A 22,583-nucleotide genomic window follows, 5' to 3' on the forward strand; every position below is an offset into this window, starting at 1 on the left:
AGTTCAGAAGAGCCCCCCCCCCGCTCCAGCAGCACCCCGCTGAAACATTAGTTTAAACAAACAAAAACAACCCCACCCCAAACTCAAACAAAGAGACCAACCCCACCATCTTTCAACAGAGAACAAAAAGCAAATCTGAAGCCGAAAAAGAATTGCCCCCAAATGCAAATTAACAGCAGCACATCAAAGTATCTCCACCAAAGTTCACCTCCTGCCAGTCCATTGTCTCTGACAAATTCTCCCGCCTCCACCGCCAACCCAAAGTACAGCTCCTGGCCTTTGTAGGTCACCCACAGACATGCCGGGTACAGTAGTTCAAACTTTACCCCATTCCGGAGGGCCACCTTGACCTTGTTGAAACTCGCTCTCCTGCCCAGCTCTGCACCCAGGTCCTGGTGCACTCGGATTTCACTACCCTCCCAGGTACAGTGCCTGTCTGCCTGGCCCACCTCATAATTTGCTCCTTGTCCAGGATACGGTGCAACCGCACCACAATTGCCCTGTGCGCTCGATTCACCTCCAAAGAACGTGCAAATGCACCCTTTCCTAGCAGCTTCTCCAGCATTCTCCCCACTTGCGTGCCAGCATCGGCCCCTTCACTCCCCTCTGGCAGGCCCATGATCCTTGTGTTCTGCCTGCGTGACTGGTTCTCCAGGTCTTCAACTTTCTCTTGGACTGGCCTCTGCTGGTCCCGCATCAGCCCTATCTTCGCTGCCATCGAGGCAAGCTGCTCCTCTTGTTCCCACATCACCTCCATCTTCTGGATCGCCTGACCCTAGGACACCAGCTTCGCCTCGACGCGATCGACCACCGCCCTGATCGAATCCACCGCCCGGGCCAGGCCCTCTAGACTCTCCTTACGTTGTTGTGTGAATTTCTCGTTCAGGATGCTCACAGCTGAGCCGTCGACCACTGAGCCGGCAGGGCTGCCCGGCCCCTCCACCATCTCCACGTGCATCACAGGTGCTGCACCAACTCTAACCAACTGATTCCCTCTTTTGTGATCGCTTCTGGCCCTCAGCTCCATACACCAGTGGGTCAATCTCTTCCATTCACTCTCTTGCACCTATTTGCCTCCCCACATCCACCTAGTTGATGTGGTGTATATGGACTTCAGTAAAGCAGAGGCAGAAAATACAGAAGCATGGGATTCAGGGTGATTTAGCAGTTTGGATCAGAAATTGGCTAGCTGGAAGAAGGCAAAGGGTGGTGGTTGATGGGAAATGTTCAGACTGGAGTCCAGTTGCTAGTGGTGTACCACAAGGATCTGTTTTGGGGCCTCTGCTGTTTGCCATTTTTATAAATGACCTGGAGGAGGGTGTAGAAGGATGGGTGAGTAAATTTGCAGATGACACTAAAGTCGGTGGAGTTGTGGACAGTGCAGAAGGATGTTACAAATTACAGAGGGACATAGATAAGCTGCAGCGCTGGGCTGAGAGGTGGAAAATGGAGTTTAATGCAGAAAAGTGTGAGGTGATTCATTTTGGAAGGAATAGCAGGAAGACAGAGTACTGGGCTAATGTTAAGATTCTTGGCAGTGTGGATGAGCAGAGAGATCTTGGTGTCCGTGTACATAGATCCCTGAAAGTTGCCACCCAGGTTGAGAGGGTTGTTAAGAAGGCGTACGGTGTGTTAGCTTTTATTGGTAGAGGGATTGAGTTTCGGAGCCATGAGGTCATGTTGCAGCTGTACAAAACTCTGGTGCGGCCGCATTTGGAGTATTGCGTGCAATTCTGGTCGCCGCATTATAGGAAGGATGTGGAAGCATTGGAAAGGGTGCAGAGGAGATTTACCAGAATGTTGCCTGGTATGGAGGGAAGATCTTATGAGGAAAGACTGAGGGACTTGAGGCTCTTTTCGTTAGAGAGAAGAAGGTTAAGACGTGACTTAATTGAAGCATACAAGATGATCAGAGGATTGGATAGGGTGGACAGTGAGAGCCTTTTTCCTCGGATGGTGATGTCTAGCACGAGGGGACATAGCTTTGAATTGAGGGGAGATAGATGTAGGACAGATGTCAGTGGTAGGTTCTTTACTCAGAGAGTCGTTAGGGTGTGGAATGCCCTGTCTGCAACAGTAGTGGACTCGCCAACACTAAGGGCATTCAAATGGTCATTGGATAGTCATGGATGATAAGGAAATAGTGTAGATGGGCTTTAGAGTGGTTTCACAGGTCGGCACAACATCGAGGGCCGAAGGGCCTGTACTGCGCTGTAATGTTCTATGTTCTATTAACCGGGGAAAAGGTCCGAAGAAACCGCGGGAGCCACCAGGTGTGCGACCACTCACTCCATGTCGCCACCAAAAGTCTCTTTTTGAAGGAATAATTAACTGTGCACATGCATGTGTGCATTGAGATACAAATGGGTTTGAAAAAAAGCCATTCTCCAATTGTTAACTTTGCCTACATGGCCGTAATTTATTCCCTATTCCTAGTTGTCATGGGAAAGTGGTGGTGGACCATCTTCTTGAAGTAATTCGGCAGAATTGGGATGGCCTCCAGGGCCTAGCTGAGGGCAGCTAAGAGCCAACCATGTTGATAAGGGACTGGAGTCTCACATAAGTCAGGCCTGGTTAAGACAGCACCTTTCTTTCCCTGAAGCGTTTCAGCGTAACGTTTGAGGTTTATGTGGTGTTGGGTGCTCTGAGGTACAGATGAACCAACGCGGTTGCGATTGGTACAACGCAGTTTTATTCCAACTAGTAATTTACAGATCTGTCTTGGTACTCAGCACGTGGTGACTGTGTGAGTGTCTTGCTAATGAGGTCCTGGCCTTGTCCTGTCTCCAGATGGACTGGCCAGCAGGTGTTACTGTGTCTGCCCTTGTCTGTGATTGGCTGTCGTGTTATGTGGCTGGTCTGTCTATCATGATGTGTGTGTTGTGATGTGTGTTTGAATATCATGACATCCCCCCTTTTTTTACAAGATTATGTGCCTATGTGGTTATAAATATGAATGTGTCCTGAGTGCAGCTAAAGGTGTGTGTGCGTGATATTTACAGCATGTACATGTGGCGTAACTATATACAAGGGGCGATGTCAGGTGTGCCATGCTAACGAGGTTGTACCATAACAAAAGAAGAAGAACTTTGAAATTTGGTCCGATCAAACGAGACCTGGAACGCTAAAACCGTGACATGTTACAATACAGTGGTTGCTAAAACTTGACGTGTGAACAGTCTCATAAGTCCAGTCTAGTAGGTGGGCGACGAATTCGGGTTGACCGCCTCAAGTGTGGGTCGAGAACCACCGGGTGAGGTGCGGGCCTGGCCACGGGCGGCGACAGAAGGGGCATGGTATATGGCACCTCCACGAAGTCGCTATCAGGAACCAGTGGAGGACACGGCGTCTGTGTATGGTTACGTTGCGAGTGTGGAAGTAGGCGAAGGGCACGCCGATTGCGCCTACGGATGGATTCATCCGGCATGCGTACCAGGAACGAGCGGGGAGCCACGCGTTGGAGAACTTCGGCAGGTGCTGACCAGCCACCATCTGGTAGATGAATGCGGACGTTGTCTCCAGGGGCCAGGGAGGGAAGATCAGTGGCCCTTGTGTCGTACGATCTCTTCTGGCGATCGCGCTGCAGTTGCATCCTGTGCAGTACCGGAGCATGGTCTATTGTTGGTGCCAGGATGGAAGGCACAGTGGTTCTGAGGGCGTGACCCATCAGCAGCTGTGCTGGCGAGAGACCCGTGGCTAGTGGGGCCGAGCGATAGGCCAGCAGGGCGAGGTGAAAGTCCGATCCGGCAGCAGCAGCCTTGCAGAGGAGCCGCTTGGCAATGTGAACGCCCTTCTCCGCCTTTCCATTGGACCGGGGATGCAGAGGGCTGGACGTCACGTGTGTGAAGCCATACGAGGCTGCAAAGGACGACCATTCATGGCTGGCAAAACAGGGCCCATTGTCCGACATGACAGTCATCGGAATGCCGTGGCGAGCAAAGGTGTCTTTGCAGGCCTTGATGACCGCAGACGACGTCAGATCGTGTAGGGGTATGACTTCTGGGTAATTGGAGAAGTAGTCCATGATGATAACATAGTCCATGCCAAGCGCGTGAAATAGGTCGACACCTACCTTCGCCCAGGGGGACGTCACCAGCTCATGGGGCAGAAGAGTCTCAGGAGGTTGCGCCGGCTGAAACCTTTGGCAGGTTGTACAGTTGATCACCATGTTGGCAATATCGTCACTGATGTCCGGCCAGTATACCGCCTCTCGGGCCCTCCGTCTGCACTTCTCGACCCCCAAGTGACCTTCGTGTAGTTGGTCGAGAACCAGCTGGCGCATACTGTACGGAATCACAATCCGGTCCAGCTTCAGAAGGATCCCATCAATGATGGCTAGGTCGTCTCGTACATTATAGAACTGCGGGCACTGCCCTTTTAGCCATCCTCCCGTCATCAGGCGCATCACTCGCTGTAAAAGGGGGTCGGCCGCTGTCTCTCGGCGTATGCAGACCATACTGGAGTTGTCAGCCGGCAGATTTGCCGCTGTCCAGGCCACCTGTGCCTCGACCTGACATACGAACCCCTCCGCATCTGGCGGCGTGCTCACTGCTCTGGATAGGGCATCTGCCACAATGAGGTCCTTCCCTGGAGTGTAGACCAGTTGGAAGTCGTACCTCCTGAGTTTAAGTAGGATGCGCTGGAGGCGAGGGGTCATCTCGTTCAGGTCCTTGTTTATTATGCTGACCAGGGGGCGGTGGTCAGTTTCGACCGTGAACCGTGGAAGGCCATAGACATAATCGTGGAACTTGTCTAAACCGGTTAGCAAGCCCAGGCATTCTTTTTCGATTTGCGCGTAGCGCTGCTCTGTGGGGGTCATAACCTGCGATGCATAGGCAACCGGGGCCCATGACGACGTGTCATCCCTCTGCAGGAGCACTGCTCCAATGCCGGATTGGCTGGCATCAGTTGAGATTTTGGTGGGACGAGACGTGTCGAAGAACGCCAACACTGGTGCCGTGGTGAGTTTGCGTTTGAGCTCCTCCCATTCCAGCTGGTGTGTGTGTGTTGCCACTGGAACTCTGTAGATTTGTCGCAGAGTCGTTGTGTGGGAGGCAAGGTTGGGAATGAATTTCCCTAGGAAGTTGACCATGCCAAGGAATCGTAGGACAGCCTTCTTGTCGGCCGGCTGCGGCATGGCTGTGATGGCGCTCACCTTGTCTGCATCCGGACGGACCCCTGACCGGGAGATGTGGTCCTCCAGGAACTTCAATTCGGTCTGGCCAAAGGCGCACTTGGCTCGGTTGAGGCGCAGGCCGTTTTCCCGTATGCGGGCAAAGACGCGTTGGAGACTATGTATGTGCTCCTGCGGTGTGGTGGACCAGATGGTGACATCGTCCACATATACGCCTTTGATGCCTTCCATCATCTGCTCCAGGATTCGGTGGAAGACCTTGGATGCCGAGATGATGCCAAATGCCATCCGGTTGTAGCAGAATCTGCCGAAAGGGGTGTTGAAGGTACATAGCTTTCGGCTGGACGGGTCCAGTTGGATTTGCCAAAATCCTTTAGAAGCATCCAGTTTCGTGAATATCTTCGCTTGGGCCATTTCACTGGTGATCTCCTCCCGTTTGGGTATGGGATAATGTTCCCGCATAATATTGTTATTGAGGTCTTTGGGGTCTATACAGATGCGGAGCTCGCCAGAGGGCTTCTTGACACACACCATGGAGCTGACCCATGGCGTGGGCTCCGTGACCCTGGATAGGACCCCTTGGTCCTGGAGATCCTGCAGCTGCAGCTTGAGGCGGTCTTTAAGTGGCGCAGGAACCCTGCGAGGTGCGTGAACGACCGGGATGGCGTCCGGTTTGAGGCGAATTCAGTATGTGTATGGCAGTGTTCCCATGCCTTCGAATGCCTCCTGGTTGTGGGCGAGGAGCGATTGGAGCTGTGCGTTGAACTCAGCATCCGGGAAGTCAGATGTGTCGTCTGGAGAGAGAGACTGAATTTGTTGTACAAGGTGGAGAGCCTTACATGCCTGTGCGCCCAGCAAGGAGTCCTTCGATGAGCCAACTATTTCGAACGAGAGTGTGGCCGTGTGTGTTCTGTGTGTCACCTGGAGCTGGCAGGATCCCATGGCCGGGATAACGTTCCCGTTGTAGTCGACCATCTTGCACCGGGATGGCTGGATTGGTGGTCTGACCTTCATGGCATAGAATGCTGACCATGCTATGAGGTTGGCGGATGCGCCAGTGTCCAGGCGGAAAGTGATCGGCGATCGGTTGACCGTCAGGGTGGCACTCCATTCATCGGCCGGATTGATGGTGTTGACCCGGTTCACATCAATGACCGCAACCCGGAAGGCGTCTTGGTCATCTGTGTCGTCGGTTTGGATGTCCTGATGTGGAGGCTGGATGGTCCGCACGTGTCTGCGAGGTTGTCTGAGATGTGGAAGATCCACAGGTTGAGCCGCTCGACAGTAGGCAGCGTAGTGGCCCATCTTGCCACAGCGTAGGCATTGTCGGGTTTTTACAGGACATTGCCCTTTTAAATGTGCAGCTCCACAGTTGCCGCACGTCATGACGTCATGGCGTTCGTTACGCCACTGTGTATGCGCAGTTCGGTCTTGCATCGGGCGCGCCTGCGCAGTGCGTCCCTCAATGTTGCCGTTGGTTTTGGCGCGCACAAGCGTGGGAGGCCTCAAAAAGCGCGCAAAACGGCCGCCCTCATGCGGGCCGGGAGAAACTCGATTGCCTGGATGCGTTCGGCCTCGTGGGCGGCCTGGCTTGCCGACTCGATCGCTGGGGACCCCCACAGTGCCGATTCGGTCGCCTGAAATTGGGCATAGCGGCTGGTCGCATTTTCATGCAGGACACAGGCTTCCACTGCAGATGCTAAGGTCAGGCCTTTTATTTTTAGAAGGTGCTGGCGTAGGCCACTGGAGGCAACGCCAAAATCGATCTGGTCCCGGATCATGGACTCTGAGGTGGTGCCGTAACCGCAGGACTGCGCGAGTATGTGGAGGTGCGTCAGGAAGGACTGAAAGAGCTCATCCTTGCCTTGTAGGCGCTGCTGGAAGATATACCTCGCAAAGCTTTCATTGACCTCCACGTTGAAGTGTTGGTCGAGCTTGAGGAGGACCGTGTCATATTTAGATTTGTTCTCGTCTTCCGCGAACACCAAGGAGTTGTATACATCGATGGCGTGCTGACCTGCGGTAGTGAGGAGCATGGCAATCTTCCTTTCGTCTGAGGCGCCCTGTTTTTCGTTGGCTCGCATGAACAGTTCGAATCGCTGCTTGAAGAGCTTCCAGTTGGTGCCCAGGTTCCCAGCGACTTGCAACGGCTGCGGTTTGTTGTGGGTGTCCATGGCTCAGGATGGCAGATTTGCCGGTAAGTATCGATCCACTCACTGGTATCATGTGGTGTTGGGTGCTCTGGTACAGATGAACCAACACGGTTGCGATTGGTACAACGCAGTTTTATTCCAACTAGTTATTTACACATCTGTCTTGGTACTCAGCACCTGGTGACTGTGTGAGTGTCTTGCTAATGAGGTCCTGGCCTTGTCCTGTCTCCAGATGGACTGGCCAGCAGGTGTCGTGTTTCTTGTCTTATACTGTGTTTGCCTTGTCTGTGATTGGCTGTCGTGTTTATGTGTCTGTCTATCATGATGTGTGTGTTGTGATGTGTGTTTGAATATCATGACAGTTTAATGACCATCTGTTATCATTGTCTCCTTCTCCCATCATTGGCTGAGTGGGTTGCATGTCTAAGCCATATGGGTTAACTCCGTGATCTATGCCAAGATAGCAAGGGGAACACTTTGGATAGGAAATTTCAGGATTGGTATCCTAACAGCTATCCATCTTTGAGATCTTCCCCAGAATCTATTTCTTTGGACAAATCTTTAGCCACTTAATATCCCTTTCAGTGTTGTCTTACTATATTGTGTAAATCATGTGGCTATTTGTTTCTGCATTAAGTTGTTTTATAAATACAAGCTGTGTGCTGAGATGATCCATAATATTGTTACTCGTCCTCAGTAGTAGAGGATGAAGGGCTTGGAGATCGTGGTGCAGTAAACCCCATGGGTTTTGCAAATACATCCCGCAAATTGCATTTTTAAAAACTGTGGCATCACTGTGCCAGTGGTTTACATGGGAGTTCAGTGGTGCAGAGGGATTACATGGGAGTTCAGTGGTGCAGAGGGATTACATGGGAGTTCAGTGGTGCAGAGGGATTACATGGGAGTTCAGTGGTGCAGGGGGTTTACATGGGAGTTCAGTGGTGCAGGGGGATTGACATAGAATTTACAGTGCAGAAGGAGGCCATTCGGCCCATCGGGTCTGCACCGGTTCTTGGAAAGAGCACCCTACCCAAGGTCAACACCTCCACCCTATCCCCACAACCCAGCAACCCCACCCAACACTAAGGGCAATTTTGGACACTAAGGGCAATTTATCACGGCCAATCCACCTAACCTGCACATCTTTGGACTGTGGGAGGAAACCGGAGCACCCAGAGGAAACCCACGCACACACTGGGAGGATGTGCAGACTCCGCACAGACAGTGACCCAAGCCGGAATTGAACCTGGGACCCTGGAGCTGTGAAGCAATTGTGCTATCCACAAGGCTACCGTGCTGCCTTGATTACATGGGAGTTCAGTGGTGCAGAGGGATTACATGGGAGTTCAGTGGTGCAGAGGGTTTACATGGGAGTTCAGTGGTGCAGGGGGTTTACATGGGAGCTCAGTGGTGCAGAGGGATTACATGGGAGTTCAGTGGTGCAGAGGGATTACATGGGAGTTCAGTGGTGCAGAGGGATTACATGGGAGTTCAGTGGTGCAGGGGGTTTACATGGAAGCTCAGTGGTGCAGAGGGATTACATGGGAGTTCAGTGGTGCAGAGGGATTACATGGGAGTTCAGTGGTGCAGAGGGATTACATGGGAGTTCAGTGGTGCAGAGGGATTACATGGGAGTTCAGTGGTGCAGGGGGTTTACATGGAAGCTCAGTGGTGCAGAGGGATTACATGGGAGTTCAGTGGTGCAGAGGGATTACATGGGAGTTCAGTGGTGCAGAGGGATTACATGGGAGTTCAGTGGTGCAGAGGGATTACATGGGAGTTCAGTGGTGCAGAGGGATTACATGGGAGTTCAGTGATGCAGGGGGATTACATGGGAGTTCAGTGGTGCAGAGGGTTTACATGGGAGTTCAGTGGTGCAGAGGGTTTACATGGGAGTTCAGTGATGCAGGGGGATTACATGGGAGTTCAGTGGTGCAGGGGGTTTACATGGGAGTTCAGTGGTGCAGGGGGTTTACATGGGAGTTCAGTGGTGCAGGGGGTTTACATGGGAGTTCAGTGGAGCAGAGGGATTACATGGGAGTTCAGTGGTGCAGGAGGTTTACATGGGAGTTCAGTGGTGCAGGGGGTTTACATGGGAGTTCAGTGATGCAGAGGGTTTACATGGGAGTTCAGTGATGCAGGGGGTTTACATGGGAGTTCAGTGGTGCAGGGGGTTTACATGGGAGTTCAGTGGTGCAGGGGGTTTACATGGGAGTTCAGTGGTGCAGAGGGATTACATGGGAGTTCAGTGGTGCAGGGGGTTTACATGGGAGTTCAGTGGTGCAGGGGGTTTACATGGGAGTTCAGTGGTGCAGAGGGTTTACATGGGAGTTCAGTGGTGCAGAGGGTTTACATGGGAGTTCAGTGGCTGGATCGCTTATGTCTTGGATGTTTTTTTGAGTTTTGCGACAACCTTTCCAAGTGAGTAGTGCACACTTGAGCTTCATTGATGATGGAATGCCTTCCAGGTATTCCAGGTATAATTGAAAACAGCACCTCAAATGGCAACGCCATAAAGAAAATTAATGGGATACACTGCAAAAAGTATAGAATAAATAATTCCCGATGTATGGGAAATCTATAAGTCCTTACTAAGACCAAGCTTGGAGTTCCGTGTGCATTTCTAGGCTCCATGTTGTAGGAAGGATGAGGGGGTAGTTAAGACGGTACTGCTTAGATTCACTTGGTTAGTGCTTGGAATGTTGAAATACCAATACAATGACCGACTTGAGCAATTGAGATCTTCGGGTGATTTAAAAGAGATGTTTAAAATTGTAAAGGGACAGGACAGATTAAGTGGGAAAAAAACAATACTGCAGATGCTGGAAACCTGAAGTAAAAACAAAGAATGTCAAAATACTCAACGAGTCAAGTAGTACCTATGGAGAGAGAAGCAGTTCGCATTTAGGTCACATGCATTTCGCGGGACTGGAAAATATTACATACAAACAGGTTTTAAACCGGTAAAGGGACAGGGAAGAAACAAAAGTTTGTGATATGGCAGAGGTGATGAAGTAACAAAAGTGATTGCAGTGCAAGATTTAAATGAGGGAAGTATAGAAACAAAGGATTGGTCCAGCAGAATACAGGAGGGTGAAAGAAGCGTGGCAAATCTGACAGGGGAGAAGGTTTTTGGGACCCAGGAATATGCCAGAAGAATGTTAGACCCCCAGAGGTCCAGCCCACCCTGCCAAAATACTTGGTTGTGGAGGCATTTTTTGAGTAAATAAAACAGTAAAAAGCAGACCGGATGCATACAAAATAAAATCGAAATTGTTTGAGATTTTATTCCAAGTGTCAGTGGTTCCTTGTTATTGAATTCAAACAAGTTGCAGAAATGTTACAAATTGCCTTCAACCCCAGACTGGGATTGCCTATCTTCATATTCATCTTCAACCAGCCATTATTTTATATTTCCATTGCCGTAGTGGTGTTTGTGTTACTTAAATATCCTTTGACTTTTGCAGATTTATGGCTTTGCAAAAAGCTACTGGGAGTTGAAAATATCTCGGCCCAAACTGAAGAAGTTAAAGAAACTTCTCATGGAAAACCAATATGAGGGGCCTTCTAGTGCGAAAGAAAGAAATTCAACTTATCCAAAGGTATTTTTCATGTCTGGTTATTACTTATTGGACCCCGATATTAACTGAATAGAATATATTTTAACTCTGGATTTTAAACTATAATTTCTTGTTGATTTTGTGCATCTCTCAAACCAGCGATGCTGAGAGCAACAGCTAACTCAATACAGACCGTGCTTTAATTGTGAGATTCTCCTGTTCTTCTGGTCCAGCTACACCGAGGGTTTCCTCCCACAGTCCAAAGATGTGCAGGTTAGATGGATTGGGCATGCTAAATTGCCCTTAGTGTCCAAAAGGATTAGGAGGGGTTGTTGGGTTCAGGGGATAGGGTTGAAGTGAGGGCTTAAGTGGGTCGGTGCAGACTCGATGGGCCGAATGGCCTCCTTCTGCATTGTATGTTCCATGTTCCCGCTGGCTGGAGGGGTGAACACCACTTGCAATCCGAGAATGCTCATCAAAACTGCTGCCTGCTGGCGGGCCTTCCAATCTTGCACGCATCAGCGTGAAGTTACATTGGTCTAAATCCCAATCAATAATGAGTAGGGTGCACAAGGTGATCTTCAATTCGCAAAAGACTTCAAGGTGAGTGCAACAAAGTCTTTCTACCATTGTGCTTTTCTTGATGCGCTGCATACTGTCAGGAAAACAAAGATAGTTTTATGGGATATATATTTGTATTGATACAAATGACCTGGACCGTCAAAATAGTGTCCGCATCAGCTGCTCGCCGGCCCCGGACCGCCTGCGCACGTAGCCCCCAGTCCCGAATGAGGCCCCCCCCCTGCCCTTTGATCGACCCTCCCCCGACTGTGGCTGCCATGGACTGAGTCCGCAGCCGCTTCGCGAGGTTCCCAAATGGCAGGACCATGTTAGAACCACGCCGTCGGAATTCGGCCGGTCAGGGACGGAAAATCGTGGTACGGGCCTCCGAGGCGGTGGATACGAGTACGCCGATTTTTGGGGGGGCGGAGAATAGGGAAACCGGCGCCGGTCCCGATTTTGTGTGTGAAACGGATTCTCTGCCCTGTCGCCGAACGCGATTTTGGTGTTGGAGGCGGAGAATCCAGCCCATGGTCTTTCGAGTCAGCGTTCCATTCTGGGATCTTCCCGTCCATTTATAATATCAACTGGGATTGTAACAATACCATCTCCATGTTGAGCTGGTCTTCATGGACAGGCATCGTGCTGGGCAGCACTGTTCTGCGGGCACATGCAGCCACTGCAACAAAGGTCTGAAGTTCGACTGGGGGTGGAGTGTACGGTCTGATGAAGACATGGGGGAAAATGTGCAAGGAGGGAGTGCAAGGATGGGGACTCACAATGGCAGGCGGAGAGGAAAAGATGTGCATGAAGAAGATGAACGATGGAAGGCAAAGGGAAGACCAAGGGGAGGAAAGCTGGACACTGCCAAGGCTGCATGAAAAGCTCACAAACAAGGGGGCCAGAGGGATTCCACGTAGTTTACTTGATGGGAATACATGAAGACTCAAGATACGGTGGGTAGAGGTCCAAGTAGGGCATGGGCGCTTCACAGGTGTTTTGGGGGTGGGGGGGCGGAGGGGGGATAGTGGTTGAATTGCCCTCTGGGCTGCTGACATCCTGCATGGTCTGGTGAAAACCAATGTGCTGGATAGAGTGATGTGAGTGTACTGGACAGGTGCTTTGCCGCTGGGACGTTTGAACCCTTCAGCTGGTGATGGTTGGACGCATCAGCTGCCCGCCTATCAGGCGATTTGGAGGGCAACTCGCCTGTGGATAATTGATTAAGTTCCAAGCACACAATGTTGTGCAGTATCCCGCCATTCTGGCCAGTGGGGAAGGTGCCGCCGGAGTCTCAAAATGGGAGAATTGCATCCCTTGAGTACAAACATTTTGCCTGCCAGTCCCTATGCAGCACTGAGGGAGTACTATACTGCCAGAGGTGCTGTCTTTTGCACAAAACATTAAACTGAGGCACTGGCTCTTCCCCTGTGAATTATTCCATGGTCTTATTTAAAAGGTTTGGTGCCCTGGTAGCCTGGCCAATATTCATCCCTCAATCAACTTAACTAAAGCAGATGATCTGGCCATTATCACATTGCTGTTTGAGACCTTGCTGGATGCAAATTAACTGCCACAGTTCCTACATTACAACAACTATTGGACATCTAAAAGATTGAGTTGGTTGGGCTTTGACATCTCCTGAGAGGCATTTTCTAAATGCATTGGCTTTCTTTCAATCCCGTGTGCAAAGCTCCATTATTTGAAGAACTCCAGGAAGACAAAAGATATCTGCAACATGGAAAATAATAATTGCGTTAATAGGTTTTTACAATAAAGTTACTATGAAAGCGGGCCCTTGTGAGAGGAGAATCTTATTGGCGGTGTCAATCTTCATTCCAAACATCTTCCCCCCCCCCCCCCCACCCCCCAAACAATATGCATCGGACGATCACCATTGATTTCCTGGGTGGGCAGGTAATTCTTAAGATTTGTTAATGATACTTGAGGTGGCAACTGAGTGGACAGTGAAAGTAAACTGGGATAATTCTGTCTTTGATTGTTAAGCCACACTCGGTGCCACTTCACAGCATCATTCCAACCACTGAGGTAATTAAAACTACATCCTCCCATCCTGTGGAACCATGCATTGTGATTTGATCATGCCCTCCCCTCAATATTTTGTTTCACCATGATTTAGTACATTTATTATCTGCTACATTTGTCTTTTGATTGGTATTGCTTTTTTTCCTTTTCACTTCAGTATACAAAGGAGGATTTAATGGAAACCATTCAAGCCAGTGAACAGGAAATAATGCAGCAGTTACAGCTGATACATGCATGCAGGATTGAAGGTAAATTGGTGCATAATGCATTTGGGGTGAATTTCCACAAAGGTCTCTGGTTCATCTGACATAACTTCACAACATCAAAAACATCGAAATGCCGTTTTTGCTGTTCTTTTTCCTGCTTTAACACATTTTGTATCAAGATTATGTAGGATGAGTGGAAGAAATATCTAGAAATTCAATCTTTGTATCTCTAACTCACCACTTTAAAGACAGTATACCACACCCCCTTCACAGCTAATGGATTAACAAGGTATATAACTCCGATTTGAATACCAGAAGGTCGCAGATTCCCACAGTCATAGCTTCAATTTATTTCAGTCTAAGAAACATTAAGCAGTGGCTGAGTCGGCTGGACACAGCAAAGGCTGTGGGCCTTGAGTGATGAATATAGAAATTGTTTTTCATATTTTAAATTCTGTTGCTGTAATGTTATTAAAATCCTGGTTTAAAATACATACAAGTAGTGTGTCTTCTAAAGCTGTAATTAAAGAGTCATAAAAGGTGAGGTAATCATTCATTCCAACCATTTACTTGGTTACAGATAAAGGGTGTTTTGATTGCTGGAGATTCCCTAATTTATGAGGGATTTATTTAGTTCTAGCAGAGCAGGGCATGGAACTTAGTGGGATACTGATGATGTAATTAATGGGAGAAGCCAGGTCTGTCTGTAGTTTTGCAGTCTGTTATAGGTTTTTAAGCTGAACAGCAGTTTTGCCAAATGTTGTTAGATTGAGCAGAAGTGTACTGGATTTGCTCTTGAAAGGATCTCTCTCCAAGGGGCTACACAGCTAAGCAAGTAACCTGTTTTGTTAACATTATTTCGAAGTGGCATTTGAACTTTATTGGCTTGCTTAATTGGAATTAGTGGCAGGTGTAGGTCGTACGTTCAAGTTCACTTTATTTAAGAACTGTTTAACTGATAATTGCAAAACTATTTCTTTGGTGTTAGTTCTGAGTTCAAATTAAAGTTTGATTTAGCATAAAATATACCTACTTATCGGTCAGAGTCATTACTCCTGGGGTGAACTATCCTTTCCTCGCAGTTTTGCAAATTGAAAAATTATTTGTGGTTCTTGTCCGGTGTCCTAATGAAAGTTGGGATCTGGTCCGGTATCCTAACACTTGACACCATACTTCTTCTGCTCACCGTCCGTTGATTGCTGCTAGAAAATGCATTGTTTGGATGAAAACCAGAATGTTATTGACTGTTGTCCATATTCTTCAGAGTAGAATAACCAGATCATGTTCGCTAGAAAATGCCCAAATGGGTGAGTGGCTGGAAAGTTGTTCTTTTTATTTATGGATCTGTGCCCAAGTATGAGTTGTTAACTTTTCGATGGGACTGATTGAGGTGACAAAACTGGGAAACAAATAGCTCAATGGAATGCGTCTCGAAGATCAAATTGTGTTGTTAAACTGAGCTTTGTAATCGTGGTTTGAGGTCAGTTGACTCTCCATGTGTATTCAGTGATGATGCCTAAATCCTGCCTAACAGAAGCATTAACCTTAAGTTGTTTGGACACAGTATGTGACATTAATTAATAATTTAACACAGAATAATGTGTGAACAACTCCTGGTTACGTGCTTCTGTCAGTCAAGTAACAATACTGATCATATTGGCAAAGATTGTTATAATGTTCCTGCATACCAAGGACCCAGAAGCTACTTGTTGGCTACAATACGTTGTGTAAGGTGATGACTGATTTCTTCTTTAAATGAATATATTTGATGTGAGATTCTTTGCATAATTTTAAGGGACCGTAATCAGAAAAATTAGGTAAGTTTTATTAACTGCTTGAACTTTGCTCTTTTTGTTTATGACACCTGAGCTATTAGGTTTATGGACAAATGTTCATCACTATTGGAGTAGTTCCAGGGATTGGTGACTTATTTTTTCCTGAAAAGCTGTACGCCTGCTGATGTGCCTCATATCCTCCAAAAGAGGTAGCTTGCACTGACTGGAATGGTGTCTGCTACTGCTAGCAAGCCAAAATATTAACCACAGCGGTTTAATTAAAATAGGGGGGGAGGTCTTGTGGCACAGTGGGTAGCTCCCCTTACCTCTGGACCAGAAGCCTTTGAGTCCACACCAGGACTTGTTGGTCACAGAAGAAGCATTAAATATGGTTGAATGGGCTGATAATCAGCTCGGGAATCCGAGAAAATTAAAACAGCAAGCTGTACATTTTTGCCTTCAGTGAGGAATCATCTGTTTTTACAATACCCCTCCATTTCTTCCATTAACTAGGCTACTGGAGAATTCTGGAATTTGATTATGAAATGAAGCTCCTAAACCATGTGACCCAGTTGGCTGACTCCGAGTCTTGGTCTTTCAGTAAAATTCCTCTAACTATTTGTCTACAAGAACTGGAGCTTCTTGAACCAAGGTGAGTGAGACGGTGCAAATATCCCATTGGTAATGGCTGACACCATCGAGTGGGGGAAGACAAATTTTCCAAAGCTGAGAGGTGAGCTGGCGAGAGTAGCCTGGAAACAACCATTAGAAGGAAAAACTGTTAAATCAGCGGGAGGCATACAAAGGTGAGACATGTCCCTACAAAGAGGAAAGGGTGGTACCACCAAATCTAGAGTCCCCTCTTTACCCAGAAGCATAGAGGCCAAGATAAAGCAGAAAAAGAAAGCTTATGACAGTCACAAAAGACTGAATACTGTGGAAAGCCTGGAGGAGTACAGAAAGTACAGGGGCAATGTAAAAATGGAAGTTAGGAAAGCCAAGAGAGAAAACGAAAAAATATTGTAGCTGAAATTAAAAAAAAAAAAAAAAAATTTTTTTAAAATCCTACCAATAAATTAAGAGCAAGAGAATAAGAATAACTAAGAACGGTAGAGCCTATCAGAAATTTATATGGTAACTGTTGTGTTCTATGGCTCCCCTGATCATGAAGAAGAGTGTATGGTTGTAACAAGTATTTATTCTTAACACATCGGGAGGTAACCAACAAACCCATGTACAGACACTTGTGGGTTGGTGCAGAAAGGTGGGGGCAGGGTTCTCAATGAGTACTTGTCCCGATCTTCACTAAGTAGAGAGCAGATGCAGACATTCTAGTTAAAGAGGAGGAGTGTGAAATATTAGGTACAATAAGCATATTGAGAGAGGAAGTACTGGAGAGGACTGACATCCTTGAAGTTGGATAAATCACCAGGGCCGAATGGATTGTATCCCAGGATGTTAAAGGAAGCCAGGGAGGAAATAGCAGATGCTCTGAGGATCAGTTTCCAATCCTGTTATAACCTGCCTGCTTACCATTGGCTGGGGACTAATGACAATCCCACAATCCTGTGTGAGTATGAGCTTCCCCAATGAGGGGGGCGGAGAAACCATTAGTAAACTCCAAGTATAAATAAAGCTGGCCAGTTTGGAACCAGCAGGAAGGAGTGTGCAGCAAGGGAAGTTGTTGGATACAGGTTGGAAGTTGTTTTCTATTATACCATGCCTCTGTATGGACGTTTGGATGTTTTTGATGCTGCGCTGGAAAGCTGGAACCAGTATGCACAACGGATGCGTTACTATTTCCGGGCAAACCATATCACCGAAAACTAGCGCCAGGTGGTCATATTGCTCACCGCCTGCGGCCCGCATACGCCCTTAGTGTTGGGTGGAGGTGTTGACTTTGGGTAGGGTGCTCTTTCCAAGAGCCGGTGCAGACTCAATGGGCCAAATGGCCTCCTTCTGCACTGTAAATGCAATGATAATCTATGATTAATCTAGGACAAATGTTCGGCACAACATCGTGGGCCGAAGGGCCTGTTCTGTGCTGTATTTTTCTATCTTCTATGTTCTATGCATTTACCTAAACACTTCTCCCTGCTCTAGCCCATATTTCGCTTCCAGCTCCCTCAATCCTGCAAACCAACCCCGAAGAAACAAATCTTTTAGCGTCTTAATCCCCTTCTCGTCCCATTTCCGAAAACTTCCATCCCACCTCCCTGTCTCAAATCTGTGGTTCCCCCGAATCGGCATTTCCCTTGACCCTAAACCCAACCCGAAGCGTTGGCGAAACTGCCTCCAGATTTTCAATGAAGCTGTTATTACCGGACTCTCTGAATATTTCCCCGGAGCTATCGGGAGCGGCGCTGTTGCTAGTGCCTTCAGCCCCGACCCCCTGCACAAACTCTCCTCCATTCTGACCCACTGAGAATCAACCCCTCTGACCCAGCTCCGCACTTTCTCCACATTCGCCGCCCAGTAGTAGTACAACAGGTTCGGGAGACCCAAACCCCCTGCCTGCCTTCTCCTCTGTAGCAGCACCTTTCTCACTCTGGCCACCTTCCCTCCCCATATGGATGAGGTAATCCTTCCCTCAATCTCTCTGAAAAAAGACTTTGGCAGGAAAATCGTTAGGCATTGAAAAATAAACCGGAATCGCGGCAACACATTCATTTTAACAGCCTGTACCCGACCCGCCAGTGACAGAGGAAGGCCATCCCACCTTGCCAGATCGGCTTTCACTCTCCCCACCAAACTAGTGATGTTGTACCTGCGAAGCCTCCCCCACCCCCGGGCAACCTGCACCCCCAGATATCTAAAATGAGTCCCAGCTCTACGGAATGGCAGCCCCCCTACCCCTGCCCCCACCCCCGGCCGAGACACCACAAAGTACTCCCTCTTGTCCAGGTTCAACTTGTACCCCGAGAAAGACCCAAATACCCGCAGTAGCTCCAATATTCCTCCTATCGACGCACTCGGCTCCGACAAATACAGCAGCAAGTCATCGGTGTATAAGGACACCCTATGCTCTATCCCGCCCCCCGCACTATTCCTTTCCATGCTCCCGAACTTCTCAATGCGATGGCCAACGGCTCAATCGCGAGTGCAAACAGCAGGGGGGACATAGGACATCCCTGTCTCGTCCCACGGTGGAGAGAAAAGTATCTCGAACTGATATTATTTGTGCGGACACTCGCCTTCGGTTCCTTATATAATAGCTTTACCCAGTTCACAGATCTTGGTCCAATCAGGTACCCCCATTCTACCCGATCAAACGCCTTCTCGGCGTCCAATGCCACAACTACCTCTGTTTCCTTTCTTTCCGCCGGTGCCATAACAACGTTCAAAACTCTCCTAATGTTCGAAAACAGCTGCCTCCCTTTCACGAACCCCGTTTGATCCTCCCCTATCACCTTCGGAAGGCACTCCTCCAGCCTACCCGCCAGTACCTTCGCCAACACTTTTACGTCCACATTCAGAAGTGATATGGGCCGATACGACCCACACTCCGTCGGATCCTTATCTTTTTTTAGTAACGGGGAAATCGATGCCTGCCCCAAGGTTTGCGGCAACACGCCCTTCCCTATCGCCTCCTCAAACATCCCCACCATCAGGGGTGCCAACCTATCCTTAAATTTTTTATAATATTCCACCGGAAACCCATCCGGCCCTGCCACCTTCCCCGACTGCATCCTCCCAATCGCATCCTTTATCTCCTGCTCCACTATTGCTCCTTTTAATGTAGCCCTGTCCCCCTCCCCTAGCCTCGGGTACTCCAACCCATCTAGAAATTCCTGCATCTCACGGTCTCCCCCAAGTGGCTCTGACTTGTACAACCTCTCATAAAATTCCTCAAAAACCTTATTAATCAGCACGGGGACCACCACCAACTTCCCTGCCCTATCCTTCACCTGAAGAATTTCCCTTGCCGCTGCCTCCCTCCGGAGCTGACCTGCTAACATATCTCCATGTTCATAAACTGCACCCCTTGCTCGTCTCAGTTGCGCACCGCCTTCCTGGTGGACAGTCGGTCGAAGCTCGCCTGTAGTTCGTTCCTATTTTCCAGCTTCGCCGGGTCCCCATCCTCTGCATACCTCCTATCTACCACCAACATCTCATCTATTACCCTCTGCCGCTCCAACCTCTCTTTATCCACCCTGGCCTTAAACGAAATTACCTCACCTCTTACCACCGCCTTTATAGCCTCCCAGACGACTGCCTTCAACACCTCACCCGTACAATTGAAACCTACATATTCCTTAATTACCTTTTCAATTTTCTCACCGAATACCTGGTTCCCCAAAAGCCCCACATCCAGTTTCCACCCGTCTCTGCGCTGCCCCCTTCTCTAGCACCATATCCACCCAATGTGGAGCATGATCTGACACTGCAATTGCAGAGTATTCCAACCCTTGACTCCAGCCAGCAAAGCCTTCCCCACCACAAAAAGGTCGATCCGCGAGTATACCTTATGGACCGCTGAGAAAAACGAATACTCCCGTTCCCTTGGGTGCAGGAACCTCCAAGGGTCCACCCCTCCCATTTCCACCATTAGCCCAGCCAGCGCCTTCGCCCCCCCTGATGGGACCAACGGGTGCGGCCGTGATCTGTCCAACCTTGGCTCCTGCACCAAGTTCCAGTGCCCCCCCACAATCAGCTCATGCGTGTCCAAGTCGGGAATAGCCCCAAACACCTTCCTTGCGAATCCCACATCGTCCCAATTGGGACCGTATACCCTATACACTTAACAGCGCCACTAATCTCCCCTCCAGTGCCCCTGTCACAATCACATATCTGCCCCCCGATCTGTCACCACCTTCTCCATCTGGAAGCGTACCCTTTTGCTGACCAGCACCGCTACCCCTCGAGCCCTTCCATCAAATCCGGAGTGAAACACTTGGCTAGCCCAGCCCTTTTTAAGTCTCACCTGGTCCTTCACCCTCAAGTGAGTCTCCTGCAGCATTGCTACATTGGCTTTCAAACTTTTAAGATGTGCAGGACTCTGACCGGACCTCCTAGCCCTCTCACATTCCACGTGATTATCCTTACTGGGGGTCTCTCACCACCACCACCACCACCCCCCCACCACCACCTTTCTTATTCACCATACCACCGGGCCCTGCCCCATAAGCCTGACCCGCCCCTGTTCATTGTTAACATCGAACCCCTTCCCGCCCCCCCCCCTCCCAAGAACCCCCCCCCCCTACAAAAACATCCCCCAACATCCATCCCTCCACCCCCTCTTGCTCGCCTCGTAGGCCCATTGAAGCCTGCTATCCAGGCTCCAACATCCGCAGTCCTCCTCTCACCTCACCCCCGTTCACTAATTGACTTTAGTTAGCTAGCGCGGGTGGCTCCCCCCCGCCAAGACCTCTCGCCCCCTTCCGCCCAGTCCCAGAGAAAGAAACACCAAAACAAACCCAACAATCCAACCCCTACAATTCACTAACATAACATTTAACCGTCGCAACACAGAACGCCATTAACTTGAACTCTGTAACAATGCAAAGAGAAGTAAATTTCAATACAAATCAGTAAAAAGAAAGTTGTAACATTTGTACATTTTCCAGCCGCTCAAACAGTCCACAGTCTCTCTTCCAGTTCCGCTTTTCACGTCTGTCCCAAGCCTTCTGCCCACACGAACGCCTCAGCTGCCTCCCCGTCTCAAAATAAAAGTCTTTGGCGTTATATGTTACTCTCAACTTCGCCGGGTACACCACACCAAATCGCACCCCCTTCTTGTACAAAGCCGCCTGCACTCGCCCAAACGCCGCTCGTCTTTTTGCCAACTCCACCGTCCAGTCCTGGTAGATCCGAACCGCAGTACCATCCCACAGCACCTCACGCTCCTGCTTTGCCCAGCTTAATACTTTCTCCTTCATGCAAAACTTATGGAAGCAGATAATTACTGCCCTTGGCGGCTCGTTCACTTTGGGCTTCGGCCTTAATGACCAATGAGCTCGGTCTAGCTCGTACAGGGTGGGGCTCTCGCCCTCCCCCATCAGCTCCGCCAACTTCTTAGCGAAGTATTGCGTTGGCCTTGGGCCCTCTGTCCCTTCAGGCAAAGGCAAGCCCACAATTCTCAAATTGTGCCGCCTTGAGCGGTTTTCCAAGTCTTCCAGCTTTGCTCGGAGTCGTCTGTTAACCTCCACCACCCTCCGCAGCTCGTCCCCCATCGAGGTGACCTGGTCGCTGTGTCGTGTCCACCTCCTCCTCCTCCTCCTTCATCTTCTCGCCCTGCTCTCTCACCTCGGCCAATGCCTTTGCCACCTCCACCCTGCCGATTGCCTCCTCCAACAATGACCTCAACACGACCGCCATCTCTTTCCTCAGGACCTCCATGTGCCTCACCCAACGTTTTTCCAGCTCCACCACCATCACCTCGGTCATCTTCTCCACCGTAAGTAGTGCGGCCCCGCCTTGCAGTTCGGCTTCCGCCATCCTGTCAACACTTTTGCTTTTGCTCGTCTTCTCCTTCGGCGGCGAACCCGCGTTTCCTCCTTTCTTCGCTGCTTTTCACATCCTTTAGCGGCTTATTGTTTTTTATCTTCTTTTCTTTTTCCTCTCTCCTTCAGCCTCCTGCCCTTCATCAATCTGACATTCTTTTTTTTTTAAAAAAAAACTTTCACCAAACTTCCTTAAATCTTCTTTCTTTCTCCTCTACATTCACCTGGGAACAGGCTTCAACCTTCTTTCTTCTTCCTAGGTGGGAGCCATCTGACATGGAGCACCCTCCCTACATGGTGCCCTGGCCTCGGGCCTGCCGCCTCGGCCTCCTCGTAGCTCCGCCCCCGCTGCTCTGACCTGCCGGGCCCGGCGCCTCAGCCCCCGCCGCCCGACACCCGCGCGGGGTTCTTCACCGGTTTTTAAACCGGCCCCGCTGGCTGCTTGTGGCGGCCCCAAAGGCCGACGATAGTCGGGGAGTGCGTGAGGACTCGGGGATTTCCCCGAAATCGCCGCGAATCGCGGCTACCGGCGGGAGCTTTGTTATTGCAGCCGCCCTGCTCGCCCACGCCACCGGACGACCTGACTTGGAGATAGCTTTAACATGTTTATTAAACTATTAACAATTCTCCTACTTGGATTCGACGCTACTGTTCATCTTTCTATAGCTACTCAGACTGACAAACCAGTCTGCTACAATCCATGTG

General features: G+C 49.4%; 1 protein-coding gene across 1 annotated transcript in view; it reads left to right on the forward strand.

The window, feature by feature from the left end:
* Positions 1 to 22,583, forward strand: part of dscc1 (DNA replication and sister chromatid cohesion 1) — a 65,885-nt gene that overhangs the window by 4,829 nt on the left and 38,473 nt on the right. The window contains exons 3-5 of the mRNA XM_072467395.1: positions 10,755 to 10,889; positions 13,612 to 13,702; positions 15,949 to 16,087. Coding sequence (XP_072323496.1) covers positions 10,755 to 10,889; positions 13,612 to 13,702; positions 15,949 to 16,087 — 365 coding nt within the window. The remainder of the gene's footprint in view (positions 1 to 10,754; positions 10,890 to 13,611; positions 13,703 to 15,948; positions 16,088 to 22,583) is intronic.

This window comes from Scyliorhinus torazame, chromosome 11 (genome assembly GCF_047496885.1).
Source record: "Scyliorhinus torazame isolate Kashiwa2021f chromosome 11, sScyTor2.1, whole genome shotgun sequence".
NCBI lineage: Eukaryota > Metazoa > Chordata > Chondrichthyes > Carcharhiniformes > Scyliorhinidae > Scyliorhinus > Scyliorhinus torazame.